This window comes from Oncorhynchus tshawytscha, linkage group LG28, assembly GCF_018296145.1.
Source record: "Oncorhynchus tshawytscha isolate Ot180627B linkage group LG28, Otsh_v2.0, whole genome shotgun sequence".
Classification (NCBI taxonomy): Eukaryota; Metazoa; Chordata; class Actinopteri; order Salmoniformes; family Salmonidae; genus Oncorhynchus; species Oncorhynchus tshawytscha.
The window spans coordinates 42,981,357-43,007,828 of NC_056456.1; the positions used below are offsets into that span (position 1 = coordinate 42,981,357).

Genomic DNA, 26,472 nt, shown 5'->3' on the forward strand with positions numbered 1-26,472 from the left:
TGTACCTGTGGATGTATTTCAATGTCTACCTTCAAACTCAGTGCCTCTTTTGCTTGACATCATGGGAAAATCAAAAGAAATCAACCAAGACCTCAGAAAAAAATTGTAGACCTTCACACGTCTGGTTCACCATTGGGAGCAATTTCCAAAAGCCTGAAGGTACCTCTCATCTGGACAAACAATAGTACGCAAGTATAAACACCGTGGGACCATGCAGCCGTCATACCGCTCAGGAAGGAGACGTTCTGTCACCTAGAGATGAACGTACTTTGGTGCAAGAAGTGCAAATCAATCTCAGAACAGCAAAGGACCTTGTGGAGATGCTGGAGGAAACAGGTACAAAATTAACTATATCCACAGTAAAACGAGTCCTATATCGACAACCTGAAAGGCAACTCAGCAAGGAAGAAGCCACTGCTCCAAAACCACAACAAAAAGCCGGACTACAGTTTGCAAATGCACATTGGGACAATGATTTTTGGAGAAATGTCCTCTGGTCTGACCATAATGACCATCGTTATGTTTGGAGGAAAAAGGGGGAGGCTTGCAAGCTGAAGAACACCATCCCAACCGTGAAGCACGGGGGTGGCAGCATCATGTTGTTGGGGTGCTTTGCTGCAGGAGGGACTGGTGCACTTCACAAAATAGATGGCTTCATGAGGAACAAAAATTATGTGGATATATTGAAGCAACATCTCAAGACATCAGGCAGGAAGTTAAAGCTTGGTCGCAAATGGGTCTTCCAAATGGACAATGACCCCAAGCATACTTCCAAAGTTGTGGCAAAATGGCTTAAGGACAACAAAGTCTAGGTATTGGAGTGGTCATCACAAAGTCCTGACCTCAATCCCATAGAAAATGTGTGGGCAGAACTGAAAAAGCATGTGTGAGCAAGGAGGCCTACAAACCTGACTCAGTTACACCAGCTCTGTCAGGAGGAATGGGCCAAAATTCACCAAACTTGTTGTGGGAAGCTTGTGGAAGGCTACCCGAAACGTTTGACCCGAGTTAAACAATTTAAAGGCAATACACTCAATTAGTACTTGGTAGCATGTAAACTTCTGACCTACTGGGAATGTGATGAAATAAAATCACTACTATTATTCTGACATTTCACAAAGTGGTGATCCTAACTGACCTAAAACAGGGAATTGTTACTAGGATTAAATGTCAGGAATTATGAGAAACTGAGTTTAAATGTATTTGGCTAAAGTGTATGTAAACTTCCGACTTCAACATAATCCACACATAAAACAGTCAACCGAATCATTTCTAGTCTCCTCCTTCCAGGCCTTTATATTGGTAACGAACTTTCATCATAAGGTGTATTAACAACCGACCTCAGTTCCTCTTTCACGTGGGTATAACCAATGAGATGGCAAGTAGGTATATGCTTCTAAAAGCCAATGAGGAGAGGCAGGACATGCAGCACCCCCCCAGCCTGACTCCCTCTAAACCAGGTGAACCCCCAATCCAGCCTAACCCCCCCCAGCCTAAGCAAGCAAATCATTGCAAGACAGTCAATGAGTATCTGGCTATAGAGTTGTTAACTGGAGGTATATTGTAGAGAAAGACTCAAAGGGAACAGATAAACACCGTCTTTATTACCATTACTGGACAGGGCAACAAAGATCCAGAACAGTCAGACAGAAAAACAAAACAAAGTTGCATTCGATAAAACATTAAACCTTTCATTTGTTTACCTTATAAAGGCATGTTCCATATTTCTCCCTTCTGAGTCTTCCACACCACCCAAACGTGCCCCCTGACCTCAAACTGTATACGTGTGAGATGCTGATCTCTGAGCAAAGAATTAGAACACAGAATATGCTAGGAGCAAAATGACTAGCAAGAGGACATAAGAGTTCTAATGAATGAAGGACAAACAGAACTAGAAGGAAACTCTCCAATTTACTGCCAAAAAGGTTTGAACGAGCCTGACATTTGAACGTTAAAAAAAACACAACAGCACTTCCTGGTTATTTCTCATCCAACTCTCTAAAGCATTGGTGGTTCAGCACAACTAAGCAACACGCCCTAGCTCATGACAACGGCAGCATTGAGAATAGCACCCTATTGCCTATGTAAAAATGCACTACTGACCAGGGCAGAAGTGACACGCATAGGGAATAGGGTGCCATTTGGGATGCAGGAAGGAAGTGGCAGAGGAGAATCATGAGATAAATGTGATAGATACGTCACCAGGTGATCAGAAATGCTATGACATCTTTTAGCTGTACAAAGATAAGACATCCCTAACAAACAGCATCACGGTCAATTTATCAAATCACAGAATCCCCCCCACCCCATTTCATTGCATTGCTTTGTTTTAGTTTACCTTATCTGGAGCTCGCTCTCAAATGGTCACCTACACCTCGATCATCAGACAGACTCAAAAAAGGTGTGACGCCTCTCAGTAGTCTCCTCTACAGGACAACTAGCCCAGCCTGGCTGGGGGCCTGTTCCTGAATCTAGAACATACTAGATGAAGAACCAGATCTAGAATGTGGAACCTCAGTCTTCCAACAGCATCTGAGTGAGAGGTGGGAGGGAGGCAGGCAAGGCAGCAGGGGGTTTATATATATATATTTTAAACAACACTGCATCATTGCATTGTGGGGCATTATATTATAGATAATGAAAGCTTTGCATCACACCAATGATCAGTCAGTTTAACAGCATGAGCATCATTAGATTACAGCATCATGTACTTGTATGCACATCAAGTCTGGCTTTCTGCCAACAGTAGCAGTCTTATATTATAGGCATGTTAAAAAGTGGCCTGTTTTATGCTAACATTCTACTCCTAGCCACCCTGAGGTCATACCAAGGAGTGGCAACGAGTGGAACGACAGCTAAACAGACAGGTACCCAGGCTAAATGTTAAAGTAGACCAGCTATGCTTCAGGCAAGCTGCAGGACTTACCGGGAGAGTAACGCATTATAGTAGGGCTTACCATGGGGGAGACTATGCTACGCAACCTTCAATAAAACTAGTTTCTTTAAATCAGAGCATTACTAGAACTAAAGCAACATATAGGAAGAAATGTCAAATTGTACTAAAGATCAGTCAGAGGTGGGACAAGCCATCATAAAGAATGTTGCATTAGCTTCAGAGGGGGAAAAAATGTTGCTGCTCTAAAACAAAACCCACACAACTCAACATGTTCCATGCAAGTCATTCATTACCATCACAACTTTATATAATGAACAAACGACTGTTGATATCACTACAAATCCTACCTAGCTTATTAAGATCTTCAGCATAGCTAGATTGAACATGGTATGCTGGGCAGTTAAAGGCTTTTATCAGGTACGTTCAGGTGAGCAAATCTGGGTGTATACAAAATGTATGTGACAGGGTCGGGCGTTTTCCTTACCTGTGTGACTCACTGCCAGCAGCAGAACCTATGGGTCAAGGTCTGGGGTGACAGTGACACTGCAACAATCACACAGATGACATTGCAACTGTATGCACTCACTCAGTTCAAAACCAGCCTTAGTTCAGTTACAGTGCTGAATATCAACAGAACAGCGTGTCACATCGGAGATAGAAAAATCAAATCAATGGATCTGTGTCACTTGTAGAACATTGTACTGAACCAATAACCCACATGCTGATGATAGGAGACATCAATAAGCAGCATTGAAACAACGTCAACATGCTGAATGGGAAAAACGAGAACAATTCAGAGAGAATATGCATTTCCAATAGAAAAGTACATTTTTTTGGGGGGGCCATTAAAATCAATTCTTTTTTTTTCTCTTCTCTTCTTCAAATAATTTATCAATAATTACCATCTCTATATTCTGACTAAGCAAAACCTCTTACATAACCAATAAATGATTACATTCCTACATGATGAATGCACAGAGCAGTCTGTCGATAGTACATGTACTAAAATCTGACAGGAAACGATGCTTACACTTCAGAGTTCAAACAGAACAGTCTGACTGGTATTGTGATAGAACAGGTTCCTACGTAGAGTCCCGATTGAACACAAGCTATAATTCAATATACTCTAAATGCATCATGGGAGTTATTGCAGGGGGAAACAAAACAGTCCAAAAAATAATAATGCAAGTTTAGTTCAGGAAGGACAAAATTCCATTGTACTTTACTTTCTGTACCAGAACTTGATACTTACCCGGTACTTAAGGAAAACATTTGCAATTTGACAAAAACACTACAGTTTTGTATGTTTTGCAATCAGTCAAATAAATACATCGACAGCAAGACAATATAGTCCCTGCAGTAGTGCTCAGTCACTGTTATATCATCACTGCAGTAGTGCTCAGTCACAGGGGCTGCTATATCGTCACTGCAGTAGTGCTCAGTCACAGGGGCTGCTATATCGTCACTGCAGTAGTGCTCAGTCATTGGGGCTGCTATATAGTCCCTGTTATATAGTCACGGCAGTAGTGCTCAGTCACTGTTATATAGTCACGGCAGTAGTGCTCAGTCACAGGGATTGTTATATAGTCACGGCAGTAGTGCTCAGTCACTGTTATATAGTCACGGCAGTAGTGCTCAGTCACTGTTATATAGTCACGGCAGTAGTGCTCAGTCACTGTTATATAGTCACGGCAGTAGTGCTCAGTCACAGGGATTGTTATATAGTCACGGCAGGAGTGCTCAGTCACTGTTATATAGTCACGGCAGTAGTGCTCAGTCACAGGGATTGTTATATAGTCACGGCAGTAGTGCTCAGTCACAGGGGTTGTTATATAGTCACGGCAGTAGTGCTCAGTCACAGGGGTTGTTATATCGTCACGGCAGTAGTGCTCAGTCACAGGGGTTGCTATATAGTCACTGTATATAGTCACGGCAGTAGTGCTCAGTCACAGGGGTTGCTATATAGTCACAGCAGTAGTGCTCAGTCACAGGGGTTGTTATATCGTCACGGCAGTAGTGCTCAGTCACAGGGGCTGTTATATAGTCACAGCAGTAGTGCTCAGTCACAGGGGTTGCTATATAGTCACTGTTATATAGTCACAGCAGTAGTGCTCAGTCACAGGGGTTGTTATATAGTCACAGCAGTAGTGCTCAGTCACAGGGGTTGTTATATAGTCACAGCAGTAGTGCTCAGTCACAGGGGCTGTTATATAGTCACAGCAGTAGTGCTCAGTCACTGTATATAGTCACGGCAGTAGTGCTCAGTCACTGTTATATAGTCACGGCAGTAGTGCTCAGTCACAGGGGTTGTTATATTGTCACGGCAGTAGTGCTCAGTCACAGGGGTTGTTATATCGTCACGGCAGTAGTGCTCAGTCACAGGGGTTGTTATATCGTCACGGCAGTAGTGCTCAGTCACAGGGGTTGTTATAGTCACAGTATTGTACAAACAGAGTAAGAGGTCAACTGTTGGCACCGCTCAGACCAGCCAAACCCTCGGCCCTACCAACAACCTACGTTCTTACGTTGACTAAACAGAACAATGCATTGGGTAGAGTCAATTTACACACGTCTTCTGCATTGTTTTTATAGTATCAAAAAAAAGAGTTTAGAAAATGCCAGCAAATAAATGTATGTACACATTTTAGAGGGGTAGGGGAGAGAACAAACGTTTCAATGCAGGGCATGTCTCAAAGGCAGCATAACAGACCAGTTACCTGTCCTGGAAGACAGAGGGAGTAGAACAGAAATACACTAACGCAACATTTTTGCAGTGAGACATTTTTTTTCTGAGGAACATTTTGGATTGTTTAAAAAAAAATTATAATATATACTTGCTTTGCTTACCGCTTGTCTAAGCTTGAGTGTGAGGGAGGAAGTAACTCATTATATAAACAGTAAAGCACACGAAGGCCGTGTTGACACAGGCAGCCCAAATCCAATATTTTGTCCACTAATTGGCCTTTGGACCAATCACATCAGATCTGGATTCAATGCTGATCCAAAATTGGTCAAAATACCAGTTGGTGAGACGAAACGATAATCTGAAAAATGGGCTGCATGTGTAAAACGCAACCTTATAGTTACCTTAGTTCAGGTTGAGTCCCTCCCCAAATGGCACCCTATTCACAGTATAGTGCACTACTTTAGACCAGAGCCATAGGGAGCCAAGTGCACTATAACTGGAATAGGGTAACACGTTAGGGCCGCAGACAGTCAGATTACATCAGTTGAGTTTGACAGAGATGCCAGAACACTGCAGGTAATGAGACACGTAGATCAGAACGGTAAAGCCACCAACTCTACCAGTACTACATTATGGGATAAGGAGACATCTGCCTGGTCATACAGAACAGGCAGAGCAGTACAGGCAGAGCAGTACAGGCAGAAAAACAAAGACTAATAATATAAACAAGTCGAGACTGGGTAATATTTCAAAATTGGTCCTAGAACAGAACCTTGGGGAACACCGAAACCAGACCCCAGTCAAAGACAGGCAGAACGATGAACTCACATCTAAATAAACCACCGTACTGTTACCAGGAGATGTGTAGACCGTTGGAGAGACAGGACAACAACTTTCAGGCAGTCAGAAAAAATCATTTTGACAGTCAAAGGAGAGCGAGAGTAGAGAGAGAAGTGAGGGCCCTGCATTTAGTTTTTTTTAAAACATTTTTCCCAAGTTTCCATTACGGTCAAAACAAAGAATATATGTACATGATTTTTTAAGTTGAGTTCATATTTAGTCACATCTATTACCGACCCAACTTACCAACACAGTAGGTTTCACTTTAGTTTATTGCAAAACACAGGCATATTATTTAAAAATGGAGCTGATATCACATGGTAGACGACTAGAGATAATAACAGGAGCTCTAACCACATAGCATGACAGAAGAATAGAAATCACCATATTACCTCACTAAAAACAAAACCGTTAATTTACAAGAAAATCAACAAACAAAAGAGATAAATAGGACGGTGGTTTGTGTCGTGTCTCCGGAGTGACTTCGTGGCCAACACATCTATTGTGAAACATTTTTTTTTTTTTTAAACCAACCAACAGGGGGGATATTAAGATCTTCATCAAGACGTCATCTGCACCATCCAACACATTTAACAAAAAAGGACTTTTTTTGTTTGTTTTTTTTCTCGACAATGTAGCATGAACTTTTTGTCCACTTCACATTACTGGCCCTGTGCAGAATACATAGAACATACAGGCCATGTTAACAGCAGAACACAGAGCTTCTCTCTCCAGATACCTATGTATACACACACATATTTGTATAGACAGTATCAGTCACAAGTTTGGACACACCTACTCATTTTTTATTATTTTCTACATTGTAGAATAATAGTGAAGACATCAAAACTATGAAATAACACATTATGGAATCATGTAGTAAAAATGTTTGTTTTTTTAAGTGTTAAAAATCAAAATATAGTTTATATTTCAGATTCTTCAAAGTAGCCACCCTTTGCCTTTACAGTGTTGCACTCCTGGCATTCTCTCAACCAGCTTCATGTGGTAGTCACCTGGAATACATTTCAACAGGTTTGTGGAACGTCTTTATGCGTTTGTTGTGTTGGGACAGAAGATGGTCTTTGACCAAATAGGGATAAGTCCATATTATGGCAAAAAACAGCTCAAATAAGAAAAGAGAAACGAAAGTCCATTTCTAGTGCAGTCGCAAAAACATCAAGTGCTATGATGAAACTGGCTCTCATGAGGACCGCCACAGGAAAGGAAGACCCAGAGTTACCTCTGCTGAAGAGGATAAGTTCATTAGAGTTACCAGCCTCAGAAATTGCAGCCCAAATAAATGCTTCAGAGTTCAAGAAACAGACACATCTCAACATCAACTGTTCAGAGGAGACTGTGTGAATCAGGCCTTCATGGTCAAATTTCTGCAAAGAAACCACTACTAAAGAACACCAATAAGAAGAGACTTGCTTGGGCCAAGAAACACGAGCAATTGACATTAGACCGGAGGAAAACTGTCCTTTGGTCTGATGAGTCCAAATGTAAGATTTTTGGTTCATCTGCTGTGTCTTTGTGAGACGCAGAGTAGGTGAAAGGATGATGTCCGCATGTGTGGTTCCCACCGTGAAGCATGGAGGAGGAGGTGTGATATTTTGGGGGTGCTTTTCTGGTGACACTGTCTGATTTATTTAGAATTCAAGGCACACTTAACCAGCATGGCTACCACAGCATTCTGCAGCGATACTCCATCCCATCTGGTTTGCGCTTAATTGGACTATATTTTCAACAGGACAAGGACCCAACACACCTCCAGGCTGTGTAAGGGCTATTTGACCAAGAAGGAGAGTGATGGAGTGTTGCATCAGATGACCTGACCTCCACAATCACCTGACCTCAACACAATTGAGATGGTTTGGAGCGCAGAGTGAAGGAAAAGCAGCCAAAAAAATGCTCAGCATATGTGGGAACTTCTTCAAGACTGTTGGAAAAGCATTCCGGGTGAAGCTGGTTGAGAGAATGCCAAGAATGTGCAAAGCTGTCAAAGGCAATGGGTGACTAATTTAAAGAATCTCAAATATATTTTATGATTTCATAGTTGAAGTCTCCTACTATTATTGTACAACGTAGCAAATGGTTAAAAAAAAGCATTTTAAAAAGTAAAACAACCCTGAGTGAATGAGTAGGTGCATCAAAACATTTGACTGGACTGTGTATATGTATATGTATATATAATATTAACCCTGTTTAAAAGGAGGTAAGAGTAGCATTAGTTTCTTCTGGGCTACACCGACGACTCCTGTTCCCTAGAACACCTAGGAGGAAGGAAGCGGGTCACAGACGCTTTATAAAACACAGTAGGAGAAATCAGTCGTTCATAGTCACAGCACAAGCATCAAAAATAGCTCGGACAAAATGGGCAATACAGTAAAACAGAAACCGGTAGTTGAGACGTCGAACGAGGGGGTGAGAGGGGAGGGAACCAGGGCAAGAGGGGGGTACAGGTGGACGGTATTGGTCTTATTGGGGGTGTACCTGAGGTGCTTGCGGCTGGGCTCCCATGGCCTGTGGGCTTCCCTGTCCGTAGTAAGCAGCCTGCTGACGGTAGTACTCTGCCCAGGCAGCACTGTAGTCCGGCTGACCGGCTGGCTGCCCGGCTGGCTGACCGCCTGGCTGACCACCTGCTGCTGATGCCTGGGGGGCAGCTTGACCTGGGGGAGGTGGTAACAGCATTAACACTAATTTCAATATGATTTAAGGGGACAAATGACAAGGTTAATGTTGCCTAAGCAACAAGGTCATCGTCAATAAGGATTAAAAACAGCAACAATAAGAACTAATAGTCAAATGTAAAAACTTTGGGATTATAATCAGTACCCAAGGCAACCAAACTGGACCAGAGGAGATCATGCAGGACCACGCTACTGGGGGGACAACGCTACTGGGGGGACAACGCTACTGGGGGGACCAGGTAGGGATATTCTTGTCTCATCGCGCACCAGCGACTCCTGTGGCGGGCAGGGCGCAGTGCGCGCTAACCAAGGTTGCCAGGTGCACAGTGTTTCCTCCGATACATTGGTGCGGCTGGCTTCCGGGTTGGATGGCGCTGTGTTAAGAAGCAGTGCGGTTTGGTTGGGTTGTGTATCGGAGGACGCATGACTTTCAACCTTCGTCTCTCCCGAGCCCGTACGGGAGTTGTAGCGATGAGACAAGATAGTAGCTACTAAACAATTGGATACCACGAAATTGGGGAGAAAAGGGGGTAAAATGAATAAATAAAAACAGCACAATCATTACACAGGTGCACCTTGTGCTGGGGACAATAAAAGGTCACTAAAATGTGCAGTTTTCAAACACAATGGCTCTTAGTACAATTGGCATGCTGACTGTCCACCAGGGCTGTTGCTAGAGAATCAACACTCCCACAAGAGGAGTGGGACAACATTTCCACAGGCCTGATCAACTCTAGGCGATGTGTCGCGCTGCACGAGGTGGTCACACCAGATACTGACTGGTTTTCTGATACGAGTCCCTACCTTATTTTTTTTTTTTTTTAATTTTTAAGGCATCTGTGACCAACGGAGGCATGTCTGAACTCCGTCATGTGAAATCCATAGATTAGTGAATCATTTATTTATTTTAATTTAACTCTTTCCCTACGTGAACTGTAACTATCATTTTTTACATTGTTGCGTTTATATTTTCTTGCGAGTGTGAGAAGGGGAACGAACCCTCCACTGGTTCTCTGGGTGGTGGGACAGAAACCCTCTGCTTTGCTCTGGGGCAGCTGTGGAGGCAGACCCTCTACTACAGAGAGAGCTGGGAGGGGGCACAGCTGCCCACAACATGACCAATGACAGCTGGCCTTACTAAACTATTATAAACATAAGTTTCAACTGATATTTTGTCGTTTCTCACCTTGTTTCTTATAGTACTCTTCCCAGGCCTTAGTGTAGTCCTGTGGTTGCTGACCTGAAATTACAACAAAAACACTGGTTCATTGACCCACAGAAATCGGTATGGGCCCGAACGAATCCATACGGCTGGTTGTCTCCTCTTGAAATAAAGCTCTTCTGCATTCCCAGTATAACCTGGACCTGTGGAAAGCAAGACTGATGGGTAGACAAAACAGCAGTCTAAACAGCTATAAACATAACAGTGAGTGGACCACAACCACAGCTGATCACCACGGCTCTCATCACACCACATTCAGGTGGAAAACGGACTGACGACTTTCAAAGCACAACAGCTGTACACACGGATCCCTGGTTAGTCCTACTAGAAAGATCAAACGCAGGCCGCAAAACATTGATTTATGTTTATGCTCCGGATGACAAATGGCTAAACACTTATCGTTTTAATTCACCAGGTTTTCCATTAAACAAGAAAAAAAATAAACATAACTCCACAATGTGGATGGACTACAGATGGAAGACATCGGGCTTCCTTGACGAGAGAAATGTTATCATTTATGCTGCTGCTGGCCTTGTTCTTGGGCCTCATCAAACCGGCACGAGGCAAGATAGGAGATATCTAGTCAATGGAAGACGGCACTAAAATGACAGAAGTACAAGTTAAACGAGAAGGACAGGCGACACCACCAAGAGCCAACAGGTAATTATTAACTGTAGTCTCGATTAGCCTCACTGGCTAGCTCTCTCGGTTTGATGCAGTCAAGATGGGTGCTACGTTGTCAGATGACTTCCAACACCCACGTGTCTGCGACAACATTTGAATAGGGGACAAACTCTACAAAAAAAATAATGAATGAATGGAACAAGTGCGATTGCGTATTCAGTGACGCCCTCTCAGTATGAACGAGTGGTATGGGGCGGCAGGGTAGCCTAGTGGTTAGAGCGGTGGACTAGTAACCGGAAGGTTTCATGTTCAAATCCCCCGACAAATCTGTCGTTCTGCCCCTGAACAGGCAGTTAACCCACTGTTCCTAGGCCGTCATTGAAAATAAGAATTTGTTGTTAACTGACTTGCCTAGTTAAATTAAGGTAAAAATTAATTGAACGAGTGGTATGTTGATATATGTTGCTAACAGCATATCTTTCAACCCAACAGTACGTTTCTAAATAGCACGTAGCATGATTCGTACACAGTATATCGTTTTAGTAAGTCGTAGGCCAGACAGATTTGAGACACGGACACTACGCGAGGTTGAAAAGGAGACAAATTGAGGTTGGTCCCTCCCCATTTGGTTCCTAGTGAACACAGTCCAGCAGAAAACCACAGGCTGAGGTTGAGATTGGAGGAGGTGGTAGCTACCTTGCCCATTGGCCTGTGGGTTGCCGGGGGCTCCGCCGGTGGGTGTCATGGGAGCCTGGGGTTGCTGCTGGTACTGGGAGTAATACGCTGCCCAGGCCGCCGCGTTGGCATCAGCTGCAGCTTTACCTACAAACAAAACAAACATGAGATACATCCCGGGCTGCCTTACCTACAAACAAAACAAACATGAGATACATCCCGGGTTGCCTTACCTACAAACAAAACAAACATGAGATACATCCCGGGCTGCCTTACCTACAAACAAAACAAACATGAGATACATCCCGGGCTGCCTTACCTACAAACAAAACAAACATGAGATACATCCCGGGTTGCCTTACCTACAAACGGGTTAAACTTGCTTTATCTTATGGTCTTGCAACACATAAGGGGCAAATCAACAGGAGATAAGGGCTAAAACACTAGCAACTGTCTTTTCTAGGCAAAAAGGACCATTTGTTTATCTATTTTGACCAGTATTCGCACAGCAGAACTGTACAAAAACACAACGGACACAAAGTGCTCAAAACCGGCACCATCAGAACAGATGGTGGCTACACAATCTCACCAGGGTCTGGCTGTCCTTGCTGCCAATGGGGGAAGCCGTTGCCCCAACCCTGAGGCTGGTAGGGAGCCGGAGGACCACTAAGAGAAGAAGAAGAGAACCATTACAACACCATACAAGCCTGTGTCAGACTCGTTTAGATTTGAGATTTTTTATATTGCTTTCCCTCTGATTGTATCGTTAATGAATCATGTGCAAATTATCTTAAATGAACTTCAGATCAACCGAGATATGTAGGGAGAAAGGCCAGCCGCCGGCAGAAGTGCTCTTACTGTGGTCCAGGGGGTCCCTGGTTGTAGGGGCCGGGGTTGTAGGGGCCCATTTGAGCAGGGGGTCCAGGTGGGCCGGGGGGCCCGTGGGGAGAGGGACCTCCGTGGGGGCCGGGGGGGCCGTGAGGACCACCCATTGGACTGACTGGACCCTGGAGAGGCGGACAGGACAGGCGTGTCAACGAACCAGACAGATACCAGTTATAGGCTTAGTGCTCACCGACCAGCCACCTCTACTAGTTAAACTAGGCTTAGTGCTCACCGACCAGCCACCTCTACTAGTTAAACTAGGCTTAGTGCTCACCGACCAGCCACCTCTACTAGTTAAACTAGGCTTAGTGCTCACCGACCAGCCACCTCTACTAGTTAAACTAGGCTTAGTGCTCACCGACCAGCCACCTCTACTAGTTAAACTAGGCTTAGTGCTCACCGACCAGCCACTTCTACTAGTTAAACTAGTCTTCTACACCAGCGTCCGGTGACTGAGCGTCACATTGATATGTAGGATATCTACTACAGACACACGGACACTGAAAACCACTCCTGGAGAGGGACAGAGAACCCGATCTTATAAAACACTGTCCTCGACCAGCTGTCCTACGACAGACAAGTGAGTCAAACTGTCCTGACAAGTGAGATCCTCGGACAAGGTGGAAAACACTGTCCTATGTTGACAAGGATCGGAGTTGGGGAGGGCAAACACTTCTCTGACAGACAAGTCAGGGCAAACACTGTCCTACGACAGACTCCAGACTGTCCTGACAGACAAGTGATGCCACTTCCTACGATGGTCTCTCACTCCTGGAGACAAGGACAGGGCAAAACTGTCCTACGAAGAGGTTTGGATTCTACTATAAAAACACTGTCCTACGACAGACAAGTGATCAGGACAAACACTGTCCTACGACAGACAAGTGATCAGGACAAACACTGTCCTACGACAGACAAGTGATCAGGACAAACACTGTCCTACGACAGACAAGTGATCAGGACAAACACTGTCCTACGACAGACAAGTGATCAGGACAAACACTGTCCTACGACAGACAAGTGATCAGGACAAACACTGTCCTACGACAGACAAGTGATCAGGACAAACACTGTCCTACGACAGACAAGTGATCAGGACAAACACTGTCCTACGACAGACAAGTGATCAGGACAAACACTGTCCTACGACAGACAAGTGATCAGGACAAACACTGTCCTACGACAGACAAGTGATCAGGACAAACATGGAAACATAATAAAAACCGGAATGTTTTCTAGGGGGACGTAGTTTCAGTTCCTATTATTTATAAGAATGGAGGATTCAACTTTATTTTTTAAATCTGGGAAAAAATCCCATTCCAGAAGGAGATCGAGACCTAGACATGGGATGGGTGTGAGAAGGGGAACGAACCCTCCACTGGTTCTCTGGGTGGCGGGACAGAAACCCTCTGCTTTGCTCTGGGGCAGCTGTGGAGGCAGACCCTCTACTACAGAGAGAGCTGGGAGGGGGCACAGCTGCCCACAATTAACTATATTAGTCAACATATTCTCACTGAAGCAGGCACGAGGAAGAAGAAATTCAACTAGCAAACCATCTTTCCTCTAAGTTGGTCAAATTTACTGTGAAACGTGCATCGCCGGTCCTCACAAGCATCTAACGGACTAGGCTGCATCAGCTTTTGGCGATGTTGTACTACTCCAGTTAAGGACTAAGTTTAGTGACTACAACCCTGGTACGAGGCCTGTGTAGTACAGTGTTATAGCTGTGTGTGTGTGTGTGTGTGTGTGTGTGTTCTACCTTGTGTATGAAAGTATCAGATATGTTTTGTTAAATCGTCCAACCTTTAAAAACAGGAAGGAGGTATAACAGGAAGGAGGTAGAACAGGAAGGACGTAGAACAGGAAGGACGTAGAACAGGAAGGACGTAGAACAGGAAGGAGGTAGAACAGGAAGGACGTAGAACAGGAAGGACGTAGAACAGGAAGGACGTAGAACAGGAAGGAGGTATAACAGGAAGGAGGTATAACAGGAAGGAGGTAGAACAGGAAGGAGGTAGAACAGGAAGGAGGTAGAACAGGAAGGAGGTAGAACAGGAAGGAGGTAGAACAGGAAGGAGGTAGAACAGGAAGGAGGTAGAACAGGAAGGAGGTAGAACAGGAAGGAGGTAGAACAGGAAGGACGTAGAACAGGAAGGACGTAGAACAGGAAGGAGGTATAACAGGAAGGAGGTATAACAGGGTCCTATAAAGCCCATAGGTGTCTCTAGCTCAATCTAAGTTAATCTACCTTTGCCGATGATGAGTCCAGTCTTCATGGTCGGGACGGTGAAGGTGAACTCCTGCAATCCTCCCGGAGGACCCATGTTCCAGTTACCACCCCCGTTACCCCCTGCCTCTCCCTCTGCCCCCTCCGTTAGGACCGCCCGGCCCCCCTGCTGGACACTCCTCAGAAGGTCAGTGATGATTTCTGCTGCATGCTGGGACTGGTCTGGAGGACCTATGATCTGGGCTATCCTCTCCGGGGTAGTGCCGTCATCTGGAGAAGGGGAGGAAGGGAGAGGAGAGAGAAAAAGGAGATTAAGAGATGTTAGCATTTCCCTCAGCAGCGCCGCCCCCCCCCAGCCGTAAAGGGTTAGTTTCTGGTGCTTTCCATTGTCAGACTAAGGACAGGCTCTCTCTCCTGGTCAGCTGCACTGTCAGTAAAGTCTCCCTCTAGGGAGACACTTAACTGTACATTGAAACTGGGTCCGACTAAATCACCGGTTTGTCTTCATGAAAGCAGCAGAACTTATGATGGGTTGTCAGTACAATATAACACCCAAGTGGCTTGACCATGGTAGAGCCAGGAACAGGGTTGGACTGTAAAACCTACAGGACGGTAGATCTCCAGGAACAGGGTTGGAGACCCGCGACTGAACCAACTTTACAAGCACAGACTGTCAGTCAGTGAGGTCTCACCTGGTTTGAACTGGATCCTGACTCCTGTGTCGCTCTGGATCTTCTTGATCATCTCTCCGTTTCTCCCGATCACGATTCCTACCGCAAACCTGGGGACAGGAACCTAAGGGAGGGAGGACACAGGCCAGGTTAGAGGTCAACTCAAACCTGGGGACAGGAACCTGAGGGAGGACACAGGCCAGGTTAGAGGTCAACTCAATCCTGAGGAGGGAGGACACAGGCCAGGTCAGAGGTCAACTCAAACCTGGGGACAGGAACCTAAGGGAGGGGAGGGCCCGGTTACACGGGCCAGGCCAGGTTAGAAATCAACTCAAACCTGGGGACAGGAACCTGAGGAGGGAGGACAATCAACTGAGGGAGGAGGACACAGGCCAGGTTAGAAATCAACTCAAACCTGGGGACAGGAACCTGAGGAGGGAGGACACGGGCCCGGTTAGAGGTCAACTCAAACCTGGGGACCCTGAGGAGGGAGGAGGACACAAACCTGGGGACCCTGAGGTTAGAAATCAACTCAAACCTGGGGACAGGAACCTGAGGAGGGAGGACAGGCAGGCCCAGTTTCCCGAAAAGCATCTAAAAGGCTAAGTTAATTGTTTCAAACTTTGTAGGAGCATCATTAAAGCAATTTACCAAAACCGTGGTTAACGCGGCACTCTAAAGAAAACGCTCGTAATCCAACTCCTGCATCAGACCACTCTAGAACCACCAAGTGCCTCGTTAGTTACTTTATGCATAACAGATGGCTGATAAACACGGCTGGATCGTGGGATCCGGTCTGTGACCAGCGGCAACAGCAGAACAAAGGAGTCAATGTCTTCGCAATAGATACAAAAAAGACATTAAAAAAAATATGCTTCAAATATTATTATTTTTTTTAAACGAGAGGACCACAATAAAATACACAGTAAGCTATATATTCCTATTTCAAATCATATAGAAATACATTTAATGTTCATTCAGTTGAGTTCTATTTTACTACTTGTCGGCTCCCGTCTGTAATTAGTCTCATGATGTGTATCCTAACATGAACACAATGATGTGCCAAATCAGGGATTTAGTGCATTTTTATTGGCTAAGCATTAGAAAAAGCCACCTCATTTACTTGCAGCCACAGCTGGTAATCTCTCTCTCGGAGCTGATCTATTGTCAGTTTGGTGAAATAATTCTAATGTTAAAGGTCAGATTTGAATGGAGAGAGCTGATCTGAGAGCTCCCTTTGTTTCCATCCTATCAGTATCAACGCTACGCCTCAAGGACACACTTAGTGAACCTTCTCTCAGTGTGGTGTTCTGGGAAAACACACGTTACATCTTCGGCCATTGTCGGAAAGAGGCATCGTTAAAGAAAAAAGAAAAAAAACACTCGTAACTCTAATTGTCATCGCTGTCGGGAAACCGGGCCTGGTTGGAAGTCAACTCCAATGCCTTCAGATAAACCTACACGTTCAAAATAAAGCCGTTAGTGTCTCCCATCCCAGACGGCAGGTCCGATCTTTACCAACTGACCTTCAATACGGAAAAATGGCGAGACGCTGCAAGCTCAATACCTGCCGTGCTTCTGGTTGAGTCGCAGAGTCAACTGAACCCATTATGTGGCAGTGAAGACAAGTGTAGTGTGGGAGTTACTGTACACTTACATCTAGGCCCTCTCCTCCTCCACCACCTCCTCCACCGCCGCCGCCTCCTCCTCCCATCCTGGAGCCATACTCTCCTCTCTGCTCCCTGAAGCCCTGCTCTCTGATCAGCTCCATCACCATGTCCTTGGCTTGCTGAGGACCAGAGACGAGACCAGTCAGCATGGCAGCACACGGGTACCTTGTTCAGGGGACAGCACTGGCAGCCCAACACACCTTCTCCTAATTAGTGGGAAAAGATTAGAATTGAGCTGCTGGTGTAAACGCAGTCAATCAAGCACATGCCAGGCTCCTAACCAACGGGTACAGAGGCACATGCCAGGCTCCTAACCAACTGGTAAACAGGCACATGCCAGGCTCCTAACCAACTGGTATACAGGCACATGCCAGGCTCCTAACCAACTGGTACAGAGGCACATGCCAGGCTCCTAACCAACTGGTACACAGGCACATGCCAGGCTCCTAACCAACTGGTAAACAGGCACATGCCAGGCTCCTAACCAACTGGTACAGAGGCACATGCCAGGCTCCTAACCAACTGGTACAGAGGCACATGCCAGGCTCCTAACCAACTGGTACAGAGGCACATGCCAGGCTCCTAACCAACTGGTATACAGGCACATGCCAGGCTCCTAACCAACTGGTACAGGCACATGCCAGGCTCCTAACCAACTGGTATACAGGCACATGCCAGGCTCCTAACCAACTGGTACAGAGGCACATGCCAGGCTCCTAACCAACTGGTACAGAGGCACATGCCAGGCTCCTAACCAACTGGTTACAGGCTTTGTCAGGCACATGCCAGGCTTCTAACCAACTGGTACAGAGGCACATGCCAGGCTCCTAACCAACTGGTTAAACTCGCAGCATGCCAGGCTCCTAACCAACTGGTATACAGCACATGCCAGGCTCCTAACCACCAGGCACATGCCAGGCTCCTAACCAACTGGTACAGAGGCACACCAGGCTCAACCAACTGTCCAGGCACGTGCCAGGCACCACCAGGCCACCAGTCCCCAACTGGTACCACGTGCCACCAACCAGTCCACGTGCCAGGCTCCAACCAACTGGTATACAGGCACAGGCTCCTAACCAACTGGTACAGAGGCACATGCCAGGCTCAACCAACTGGTATACAGGCACATGCCAGGCTCCAACCAACTGGTCCCCTCGGCACAGGCACATGCCAGTCCCCTCGCACCACCAACACCAGTCCCCTCGGCACCACCAACAACCAGGTCCCAGGCACGTGCACCACTCCTAACCAACTGGTATACAGGCACGTGCCACCAACAACCAGTCCCAGGCACGTGCCAGGCTCAACCAACTGGTACAGAGGCCCATGCCAGGCTCCTAACAAACTATTTACACTTTCAGTCAACTAGGAAAGTTGAGTGAAGTTTAAACTGCACCAGCAACAACAATTTTAGTCCCACCACCAGTCCCCTGCACCACCAACACCAGTCCCCTCTGCACCACCAACACCAGTCCCCTCTGCACCACCAACACCAGTCCCCTCTGCACCACCAACACCAGTCCCCTCTGCACCACCAACACCAGTCCCCTCTGCACCACCAACACCAGTCCCCTCTGCACCACCAACACCAGTCCCCTCTGCACCACCAACACCAGTCCCCTCTGCACCACCAACACCAGTCCCCTCTGCACCACCAACACCAGTCCCCTCTGCACCACCAACACCAGTCCCCTCTGCACCACCAACACCAGTCCCCTCTGCACCACCAACACCAGTCCCCTCTGCACCACCAACACCAGTCCCCTCTGCACCACCAACACCAGTCCCCTCTGCACCACCAACACCAGTCCCCTCTGCACCACCAACACCAGTCCCCTCTGCACCACCAACACCAGTCCCCTCTGCACCACCAACACCAGTCCCCTCTGCACCACCAACACCAGTCCCCTCTGCACCACCAACACCAGTCCCCTCTGCACCACCAACACCAGTCCCCTCTGCACCACCAACACCAGTCCCCTCTGCACCACCAACACCAGTCCCCTCTGCACCACCAACACCAGTCCCCTCTGCACCACCAACACCAGTCCCCTCTGCACCACCAACACCAGTCCCCTCTGCACCACCAACACCAGTCCCCTCTGCACCACCAACACCAGTCCCCTCTGCACCACCAACACCAGTCCCCTCTGCACCACCAACACCAGTCCCCTCTGCACCACCAACACCAGTCCCCTCTGCACCACCAACACCAGTCCCCTCTGCACCACCAACACCAGTCCCCTCTGCACCACCAACACCAGTCCCCTCTGCACCACCAACACCAGTCCCCTCTGCACCACCAACACCAGTCCCCTCTGCACCACCAACACCAGTCCCCTCTGCACCACCAACACCAGTCCCCTCTGCACCACCAACACCAGTCCCCTCTGCACCACCAACACCAGTCCCCTCTGCACCACCAACACCAGTCCCCTCTGCACCACCAACACCAGTCCCCTCTGCACCACCAACACCAGTCCCCTCTGCACCACCAACACCAGTCCCCTCTGCACCACCAACACCAGTCCCCTCTGCACCACCAACACCAGTCCCCTCTGCACCACCAACACCAGTCCCCTCTGCACCACCAACACCAGTCCCCTCTGCACCACCAACACCAGTCCCCTCTGCACCACCAACACCAGTCCCCTCTGCACCACCAACACCAGTCCCCTCTGCACCACCAACACCAGTCCCCTCTGCACCACCAACACCAGTCCCCTCTGCACCACCAACACCAGTCCCCTCTGCACCACTAACCTGGACTTTAAAAGGTTCCCCAGAGATGCGTAGAGGTTTGTCCGCTCCTGTGTTCTGAGGCCCTTCCTGGATCATCACCATCTTGACCCCGGCCCTCTCCTGCAGCTGTTTGATGGTCTCTCCTCCCTTCCCGATGACCAGGCCAGCCTTGGAGGCAGGGACCAGCATCTCCTGGACAGACATACCGGGGCCACCGGCGTCGTTGTGGTGGAAGGCTGGAGAAGGACGACCCTTATCAACGATCTCCGTCAGCAGCCTCTTGGCAGCTCTGGTTGGAGACAAAAACATCTGCATGGACAGTGGGACTATGCACAGCCGGGTAACACACATCAGGGACAGTCAGCTACGGTGTCTGACGAGGGACACAACGATGGCAGTGGAAATATCAACTAATGTAAAGTCACCACAGAGAACAGGGGGCGGGGGGAACTATACGTACAGTATGGAGTCTGGGGATCCAGTCAGTGTCACCGACCTATCAGGCATTCCTCCACTGTCTACAACACAGAGAGATCAAGAGGACAGTTAAATGAACCCATTATGACAAGGGGTCACGAGTCTCATGACCCGGAAACACTCTGGGCCTCAGTTACAGGTCTGTGCAACAAACAAGACAAGGTTATATGGAGAAGTGCCCACTAATCAGGATACATTATTACAGGACATAAGATCAGTAGTCTGGAGGAAACCTTACCGGACATAAGATCAGTAGTCTGGAGGAAACCTTACCGGACATAAGATCAGTAGTCTGGAGGAAACCTTACCGGACATAAGATCAGTAGTCTGGAGGAAACCTTACCGGACATAAGATCAGTAGTCTGGAGGAAACCTTACCGGACATAAGATCAGTAGTCTGGAGGAAACCTTACCGGACATAAGATCAGTAGTCTGGAGGAAACCTTACCGGACATAAGATCAGTAGTCTGGAGGAAACCTTACCGGACATAAGATCAGTAGTCTGGAGGAAACCTTACCGGGGGCGATCTGGATTTTGCAGCCTGCTTCCTGTTGCATGCGGGATATCTGTTCTCCTCCTCTTCCAATAACTGGGGTCAGAGAAGATTTGTCAATCAACCCCCCAACGTCCATCTGCACGGTGTGTGTGTGTGTGTGTGTGTGTGTGTGGGGTAAAGCCCCGCTAGCCAGCAGGCCCCTGATAGTAAACTACATTAGGGGGCAGGCAGGTCAAAACATAAAACCAAGATCATTTCACAGGAAAACATTTATTTTTTTAAGTGTTCCTCGAGTTGTCGTGAGTTCCCGAGGAAACGGAGGAAAAGTAGCTAAGAGCCAAACGCTCTCGAGTCGTGTCATTGAGCAGAGCAGGCCCAACCGGAACCGTTGCTATGGATACTCAGACCCAGAGTCGAGCTGGGAGCAAATGACAGAAGAGCAGCTAATAGATTTACGAATGGAAGGAAATTCCAGTATTTCAGGTTTCGGGACTAACATTTGGCACAAGCAAATCAGGCCAAGTTATGTGGCCTAAACATATGGAGCATGGGTAGGGGTTGGGCATAAAAACTCATGCAAGAGTTGGTACTTACTGAATCCAACCATTCCGTCAGGAACCTTGAACTCCTCTGACGACGATCGTGGTCCACCACCTCCCATTCCTCCACCTCCCATTCCTCCCATTCCCATCGCTGTTGAGAACGCTGCAACGAGGAAACCAAAGACAAACATCAGAAGGGGGAGCACCGACGAAGAAAGACCCCGTTGGTAAAATAACCAGAACTGAAGTAGAACAGGAAGCTAAGCTGAAAATAGGACCCTGTCCAGGTGTACCAACAGGAACCCTAGTCGCTATATAGTAGGGCTGGGAATGACCCGGTACCTCACAACAAGATATTAGCTATTGTACTTAGGTGCCGATACGTTATGTAATGCGATTCCATACTGAGATTTTATTGTAATTTGATGTTCCGAACATATTGCATAGTCATTCCCCTTTCAACCTGACAGAGCTTGAGAGGATCTGCAGAGAAGAATGGGAGAAACTCCCCAAATATAGGTGTGCCAAGCTTGTAGCGTCGAACCCAAGAAGACTCATGAAAAATGCAGGCCTTTTGGCGCAGGTACAGACGACTAGCACTAGCTGACGCTACCTACCAATTTCTTTTTCTAAATTGATACTTCGAGTCAAAGAACCAATGTAGTATTCTCACAAAATAATATTGTGCTATTTAAATATCAAATCTTTTCCCCCCACATCACGACTATACATACAGTGCACTACTTTAGACTAAAGCCTTTCATCTTACGGCCCAACGTTGACAAGTTACTCTCTGAAAGACCCAAGGCCCACCCAACGTTAATTGCTGCCATGCAACACATTGAGAAGAATAGGAGACTTGTGGTGGAATATTCTATTCAAATAAGAGACGGTAATTTCTTCAATCAATCATCCTGATTCAATATCCATTCATTATTGCAATAATGAAACAAGTCGGGCTGAGAGCATACCCCTCACAGACCATGCTGTTCCATATATACCCGATACCAAAATGTCTCAGCTGATTCAACCTCCGAACCCAAATATATTAAGGGGCACCATAAGCCACCTCGGGTTCATCCTCAGGTGTCGTCTCCTAGATGCTAGGATAATCATGAACACTGGGGCCTATGTTCTGTTGCTCCAGGCTCTCTCTCTCAGTGACACCCACATCTGATCTATGGAATCATCCCTTAAAAATCAGTTGCTAGCCCAAGCTCCATAAAAAAAAGGCCCCTCAGCTAACTCAGAGAGGGAGGTCCTAAGAACCTCACTCTATTAATTAAAAACAACCATTTGGTGCATAAATATAACAGAATCTTGTAATCCTGCTACCACAGGATGAATCACTAAAAACACTTACATGGTTAGTCTAGACAGGACAACCTACACCTGTCCTTTAACAGCGAGCTAGAGATGAGGGACAACAATCGATGGTCACTTAACAGGATATTATTATTGGCGATATATTCTTATCATTTTGTCGCTAGTTTGCTGCACCAGAAATCTTTGTATTTTTCCTTGATTTATATAAATAGGAAACCAATTTGTTTTCAGACATTTTAGTTCCAAGGTCAAAGTTCGTTTTCTCCCATCTCCCCCTTGTCCCCCCCTGCATGGTGAACAAGACGTCTGGAACATCGAATCGCAATACATATAGAATTGTGAGAATCTGGAATAAAATGGCATATCGCGGCGCACCTAAGTACGGTGATAACATTGTACTGTGAGGTCCCTGGCCTAGCAGATACTCACAGTCATTAGGTGCCACCTTCTTGGTCTCTGGTTGGTCTGTAAGGAGAAGAGGAGACTGTCGTTATTGAGATGAAGACAGAGTTAAAGCCCTGTCAACGGTGAGTTGGGGAGGGCTCATACTTCTGGAAAGAAAAATGGCCTTTTGACATCACTTCCTGTGCGATATATATATATATTTATTTATTTATTTTTAAGGACAAAGGCAAGGGTTCCCGGTTTATGACCTAGGCAACAATCCCCCTGCGAAATGCAAAGCTTTCAAGCCATAGAATTAAAACAGAATTTCTGTAGAAACAAAATGGGGCATCTCTGAATACACGACCAGGGATTTTATCCTGCCTTTAAAGGAATATAGAACTAAAACAAGTCAGGCATTTTGTGGCAAGCACTGAATAAAAGTTATTTTTTTAATGAAATGAAATCAAAGTCAGAGGGAACTGCCTCATACTCTGTCCCAGATGCTAATATATGCATACTATTATTAGTATTGGATAGAAAACACTCTGAAGTTTCTAAAACTGTTTGAGAGTATAACAAAACTCATATGGCAGGCGAAAACCTGAAAATCCAAACAGGAAGTGGGAAATCTGAGGTTTGTTGTTTTTTAACTCAGCCCCTATTGAATATACAGTGGGATATGGGTCATGTTGCACTTCCTAAGACTTCCACTAGAGGTCAACCATCTTTAGAACGTTGTTTCAGGCTTCTACTGTGAAGGGGGGGGCCGGATGAGAGCTCTTTGAGTCAGTGGTCTGGCAGAGTCTCACACGCTGGTTCCGCTAGCGGGTTTAACCAGACTATATCACCCTGTTGATCGTCACATGAAGGCCAAAAAGATCATCAAGGACAACAACCACCCGAGCCACTGCCTGTTCACCCCACTACCATCCAGAAGTTGAGGTCAGTACAGGTGCATAAAAGCTGGGAGAGAGTGAAAAACACTTTCTATCTCAAGGCCATCAGACTGTTAAGTGGCCATCACCCGGTTACTCAACTCTGCACCTTATAGGCTGCTGCCCACTATAAACAGACATGGATTTGTGAATTGTTTGAATTGTTAGATATTACTGCACAGTTTGAGCTAGGAACACAAGCATTTCGCTTCACCCACAATAACTGCTAAATATGGGAATGTGACCAATAGAATGATTTGATTTCTCCTTTAAAGATGAACTATGCATATGTAACGGATGTGAAACGTCTAGCTTAGTTAGCGGTGTTGCGCGCTAAATAGCGTCATCATGTGTAACGGATGTGAAACGGCTAGCTTAGTTAGCGGTGGTGCGCGCTAAATAGCGGTTCAATCGGTGACGTCACTCACTCTGAGACCTTGAAGTAGTGGTTACCCTTGCTCTGCAAGGGCCACGGCTTTAGTGGAGCGATGGGTAATGATGCTTCGTGGGTGACTGTTGTTGATGTGTGCAGAGGGTCCCTGGTTCGCGCCCGGGTATGGGCGAGAGAGAACAGTTATACTGTTACACATATTTCTGAGACAATCCATGTCTATCAGTATATTAGTGGTTTGGTTACTTGTCACGTTTCATGACCCTGTCATGTTCGCAGAGACCCTTGTGCGTGAGACCCTTGTGCGTGAGACCCTTGTGCGTGAGACCCTTGTGCGTGAGACCCTTGTGCGTGAGACCCTTGTGCGTGAGACCCTTGTGCGTGAGACCCTTGTGCGTGAGACCCTTGTGCGTGAGACCATTGTGCGTGCGTGCAGGTCTTTCAGGAATAGTGTTCTCATCAAGCATATACTCATATATGGAAAAAGGCATAACTAACATTTTTCTTAAACAAAATATTCCCTCTGTAGTAAAATACCCCAAAACAGCAATAGGTACTGAACCATGTGTTGGGTTTATTTTAACACACGTACTGTCTTGATAATAGAGTAGGCAAAAGCACATTCAGACAGGCAAAATAATGGATCAATAAAGAAATGGAGGTATGAAATGGGGGGGTAGCCTACCGTACTCACCGGCATCTTCAAGGGGTCGCTTCTGGCCTCCATAGCCAAACTCACTGCCTGAGGGCGCTGCGGGGGGTACGCCATCCCCCCCAATCTTTGCCGCAATCTGAAACACAAAAACACTCAGTTCCAGCGGAAACATAACGTTGAACTAGGCTCCTCGACAAACACCACAACTTCTTTCGTTAAATATTTTCTCAAAGCGTTTCCAAATTGGTTAGCTAAAACTTACATATACTGCATAAACTAACTCGGCAGAGTTAAGAGGGCATGTGGGGTGCGTTTTCTGATTCATTTCACACAATCACACTCCACAGAATTCAACAGGATTTTCAATAACAATACAATTAGGGACTTTAATAAGGGAATATGGTTATCGTAGAGAGCTAACTTAGTTTAGAGTTTTGTTAGATTTACAGCCCCCTTATAGAAAATGATATCAACATTGTACAGTCGGTAAGTTAGTGGATCAATTCACAGACGAAGGTCATCACATTGAAACTGATAGCTAAATTAGCGTAGCAATACCTGGTTAATTAGCTAGACTTAACTACATTTATTTAGCTTTATTCAACAGGCATCTTCCCGAAGGCCGCAAAATCGTCTCGTTGCCAAGTTGGAGGTTTAAGGCCTAAAGTTGATTTGCTTTTGACGAGTTTTCAATTTCGACGTGCTTCAACAAAACCCTATTAAATTATTTATCTTTACCTGTCTAGCTCGCTGAAGTGCGTCTTTAAAAGCGTCGTTCATTCCTGCGCCATTTCCCGACGGCGGAGCCACGTTTGAATAGTCGGCCATATCTGTTGCAAATGAACAAATCCGGAGAGAGAGAAAATGGCCGTTCTCATCGGAAATGATCCTGACCACACAGATAGAACAAGGATACAGATTTTTCACCGGATGTATAAAACTGAAGCATCCGCTATGGCGTTTCCACACCCAAATATGGTAGTGAGAGGAAGCCCACTGGCCGGCTGTGGCAGAAGATAGAACGAGATTGATTTTGTCCGATATTCTGCACATTTTCTCATCGATTAAACATTTGATTTCAATACAGCACTCTGTTCTCAAAACTACAATATATTATGAACAGAATGTATTCAATTCTGTAGACTTTACGCTTTGCAAAGGTTTTAAAAAATATCGTTGTTCAGAAGGAGTGCAAAGGCGAATTGAGTTAATGCACATGCGCACTGCACAGAGGAGGTGTTACCTAACGGAAATATGCAGATCAATGCTAGAACGCGCCAATAGGATCTCGCTAACATATGCTTGGCTCTGCCCACCCACTTGCTTGTTCTGCCCACTCTGACTTATTTATTCCTGGTTGGAAACGACTGTGGCTGTGGTCTTGGTTGAGTAATATTTGCTGTCGCTGTGCGTGCTGCGACACAGCAGAAAAGG

The 26,472-nt window shown here is 46.3% G+C and overlaps 1 protein-coding gene across 1 annotated transcript; it reads right to left on the reverse strand.

Annotated features, from left to right (window-relative positions):
- Positions 1–1,583: 1,583 nt before the first annotated feature.
- LOC112227272 (far upstream element-binding protein 1-like) lies at positions 1,584–25,937 on the reverse strand. The gene is made up of 16 exons (XM_042307882.1): positions 25,777–25,937; positions 25,078–25,174; positions 23,100–23,135; positions 21,397–21,507; positions 20,824–20,895; positions 20,289–20,346; positions 19,850–20,117; positions 17,074–17,205; positions 15,438–15,540; positions 14,761–15,015; positions 12,492–12,696; positions 12,223–12,299; positions 11,655–11,780; positions 10,299–10,352; positions 8,916–9,091; positions 1,584–7,093 (listed from the first exon to the last, which is right to left on the reverse strand). Exons 1-16 carry the CDS (start codon positions 25,864–25,866, stop codon positions 7,085–7,087), a joined length of 1,869 nt encoding a protein of 622 aa, XP_042163816.1. The 5' UTR covers positions 25,867–25,937; the 3' UTR covers positions 1,584–7,084.
- Between the last annotated feature and the right edge of the window lie 535 nt (positions 25,938–26,472).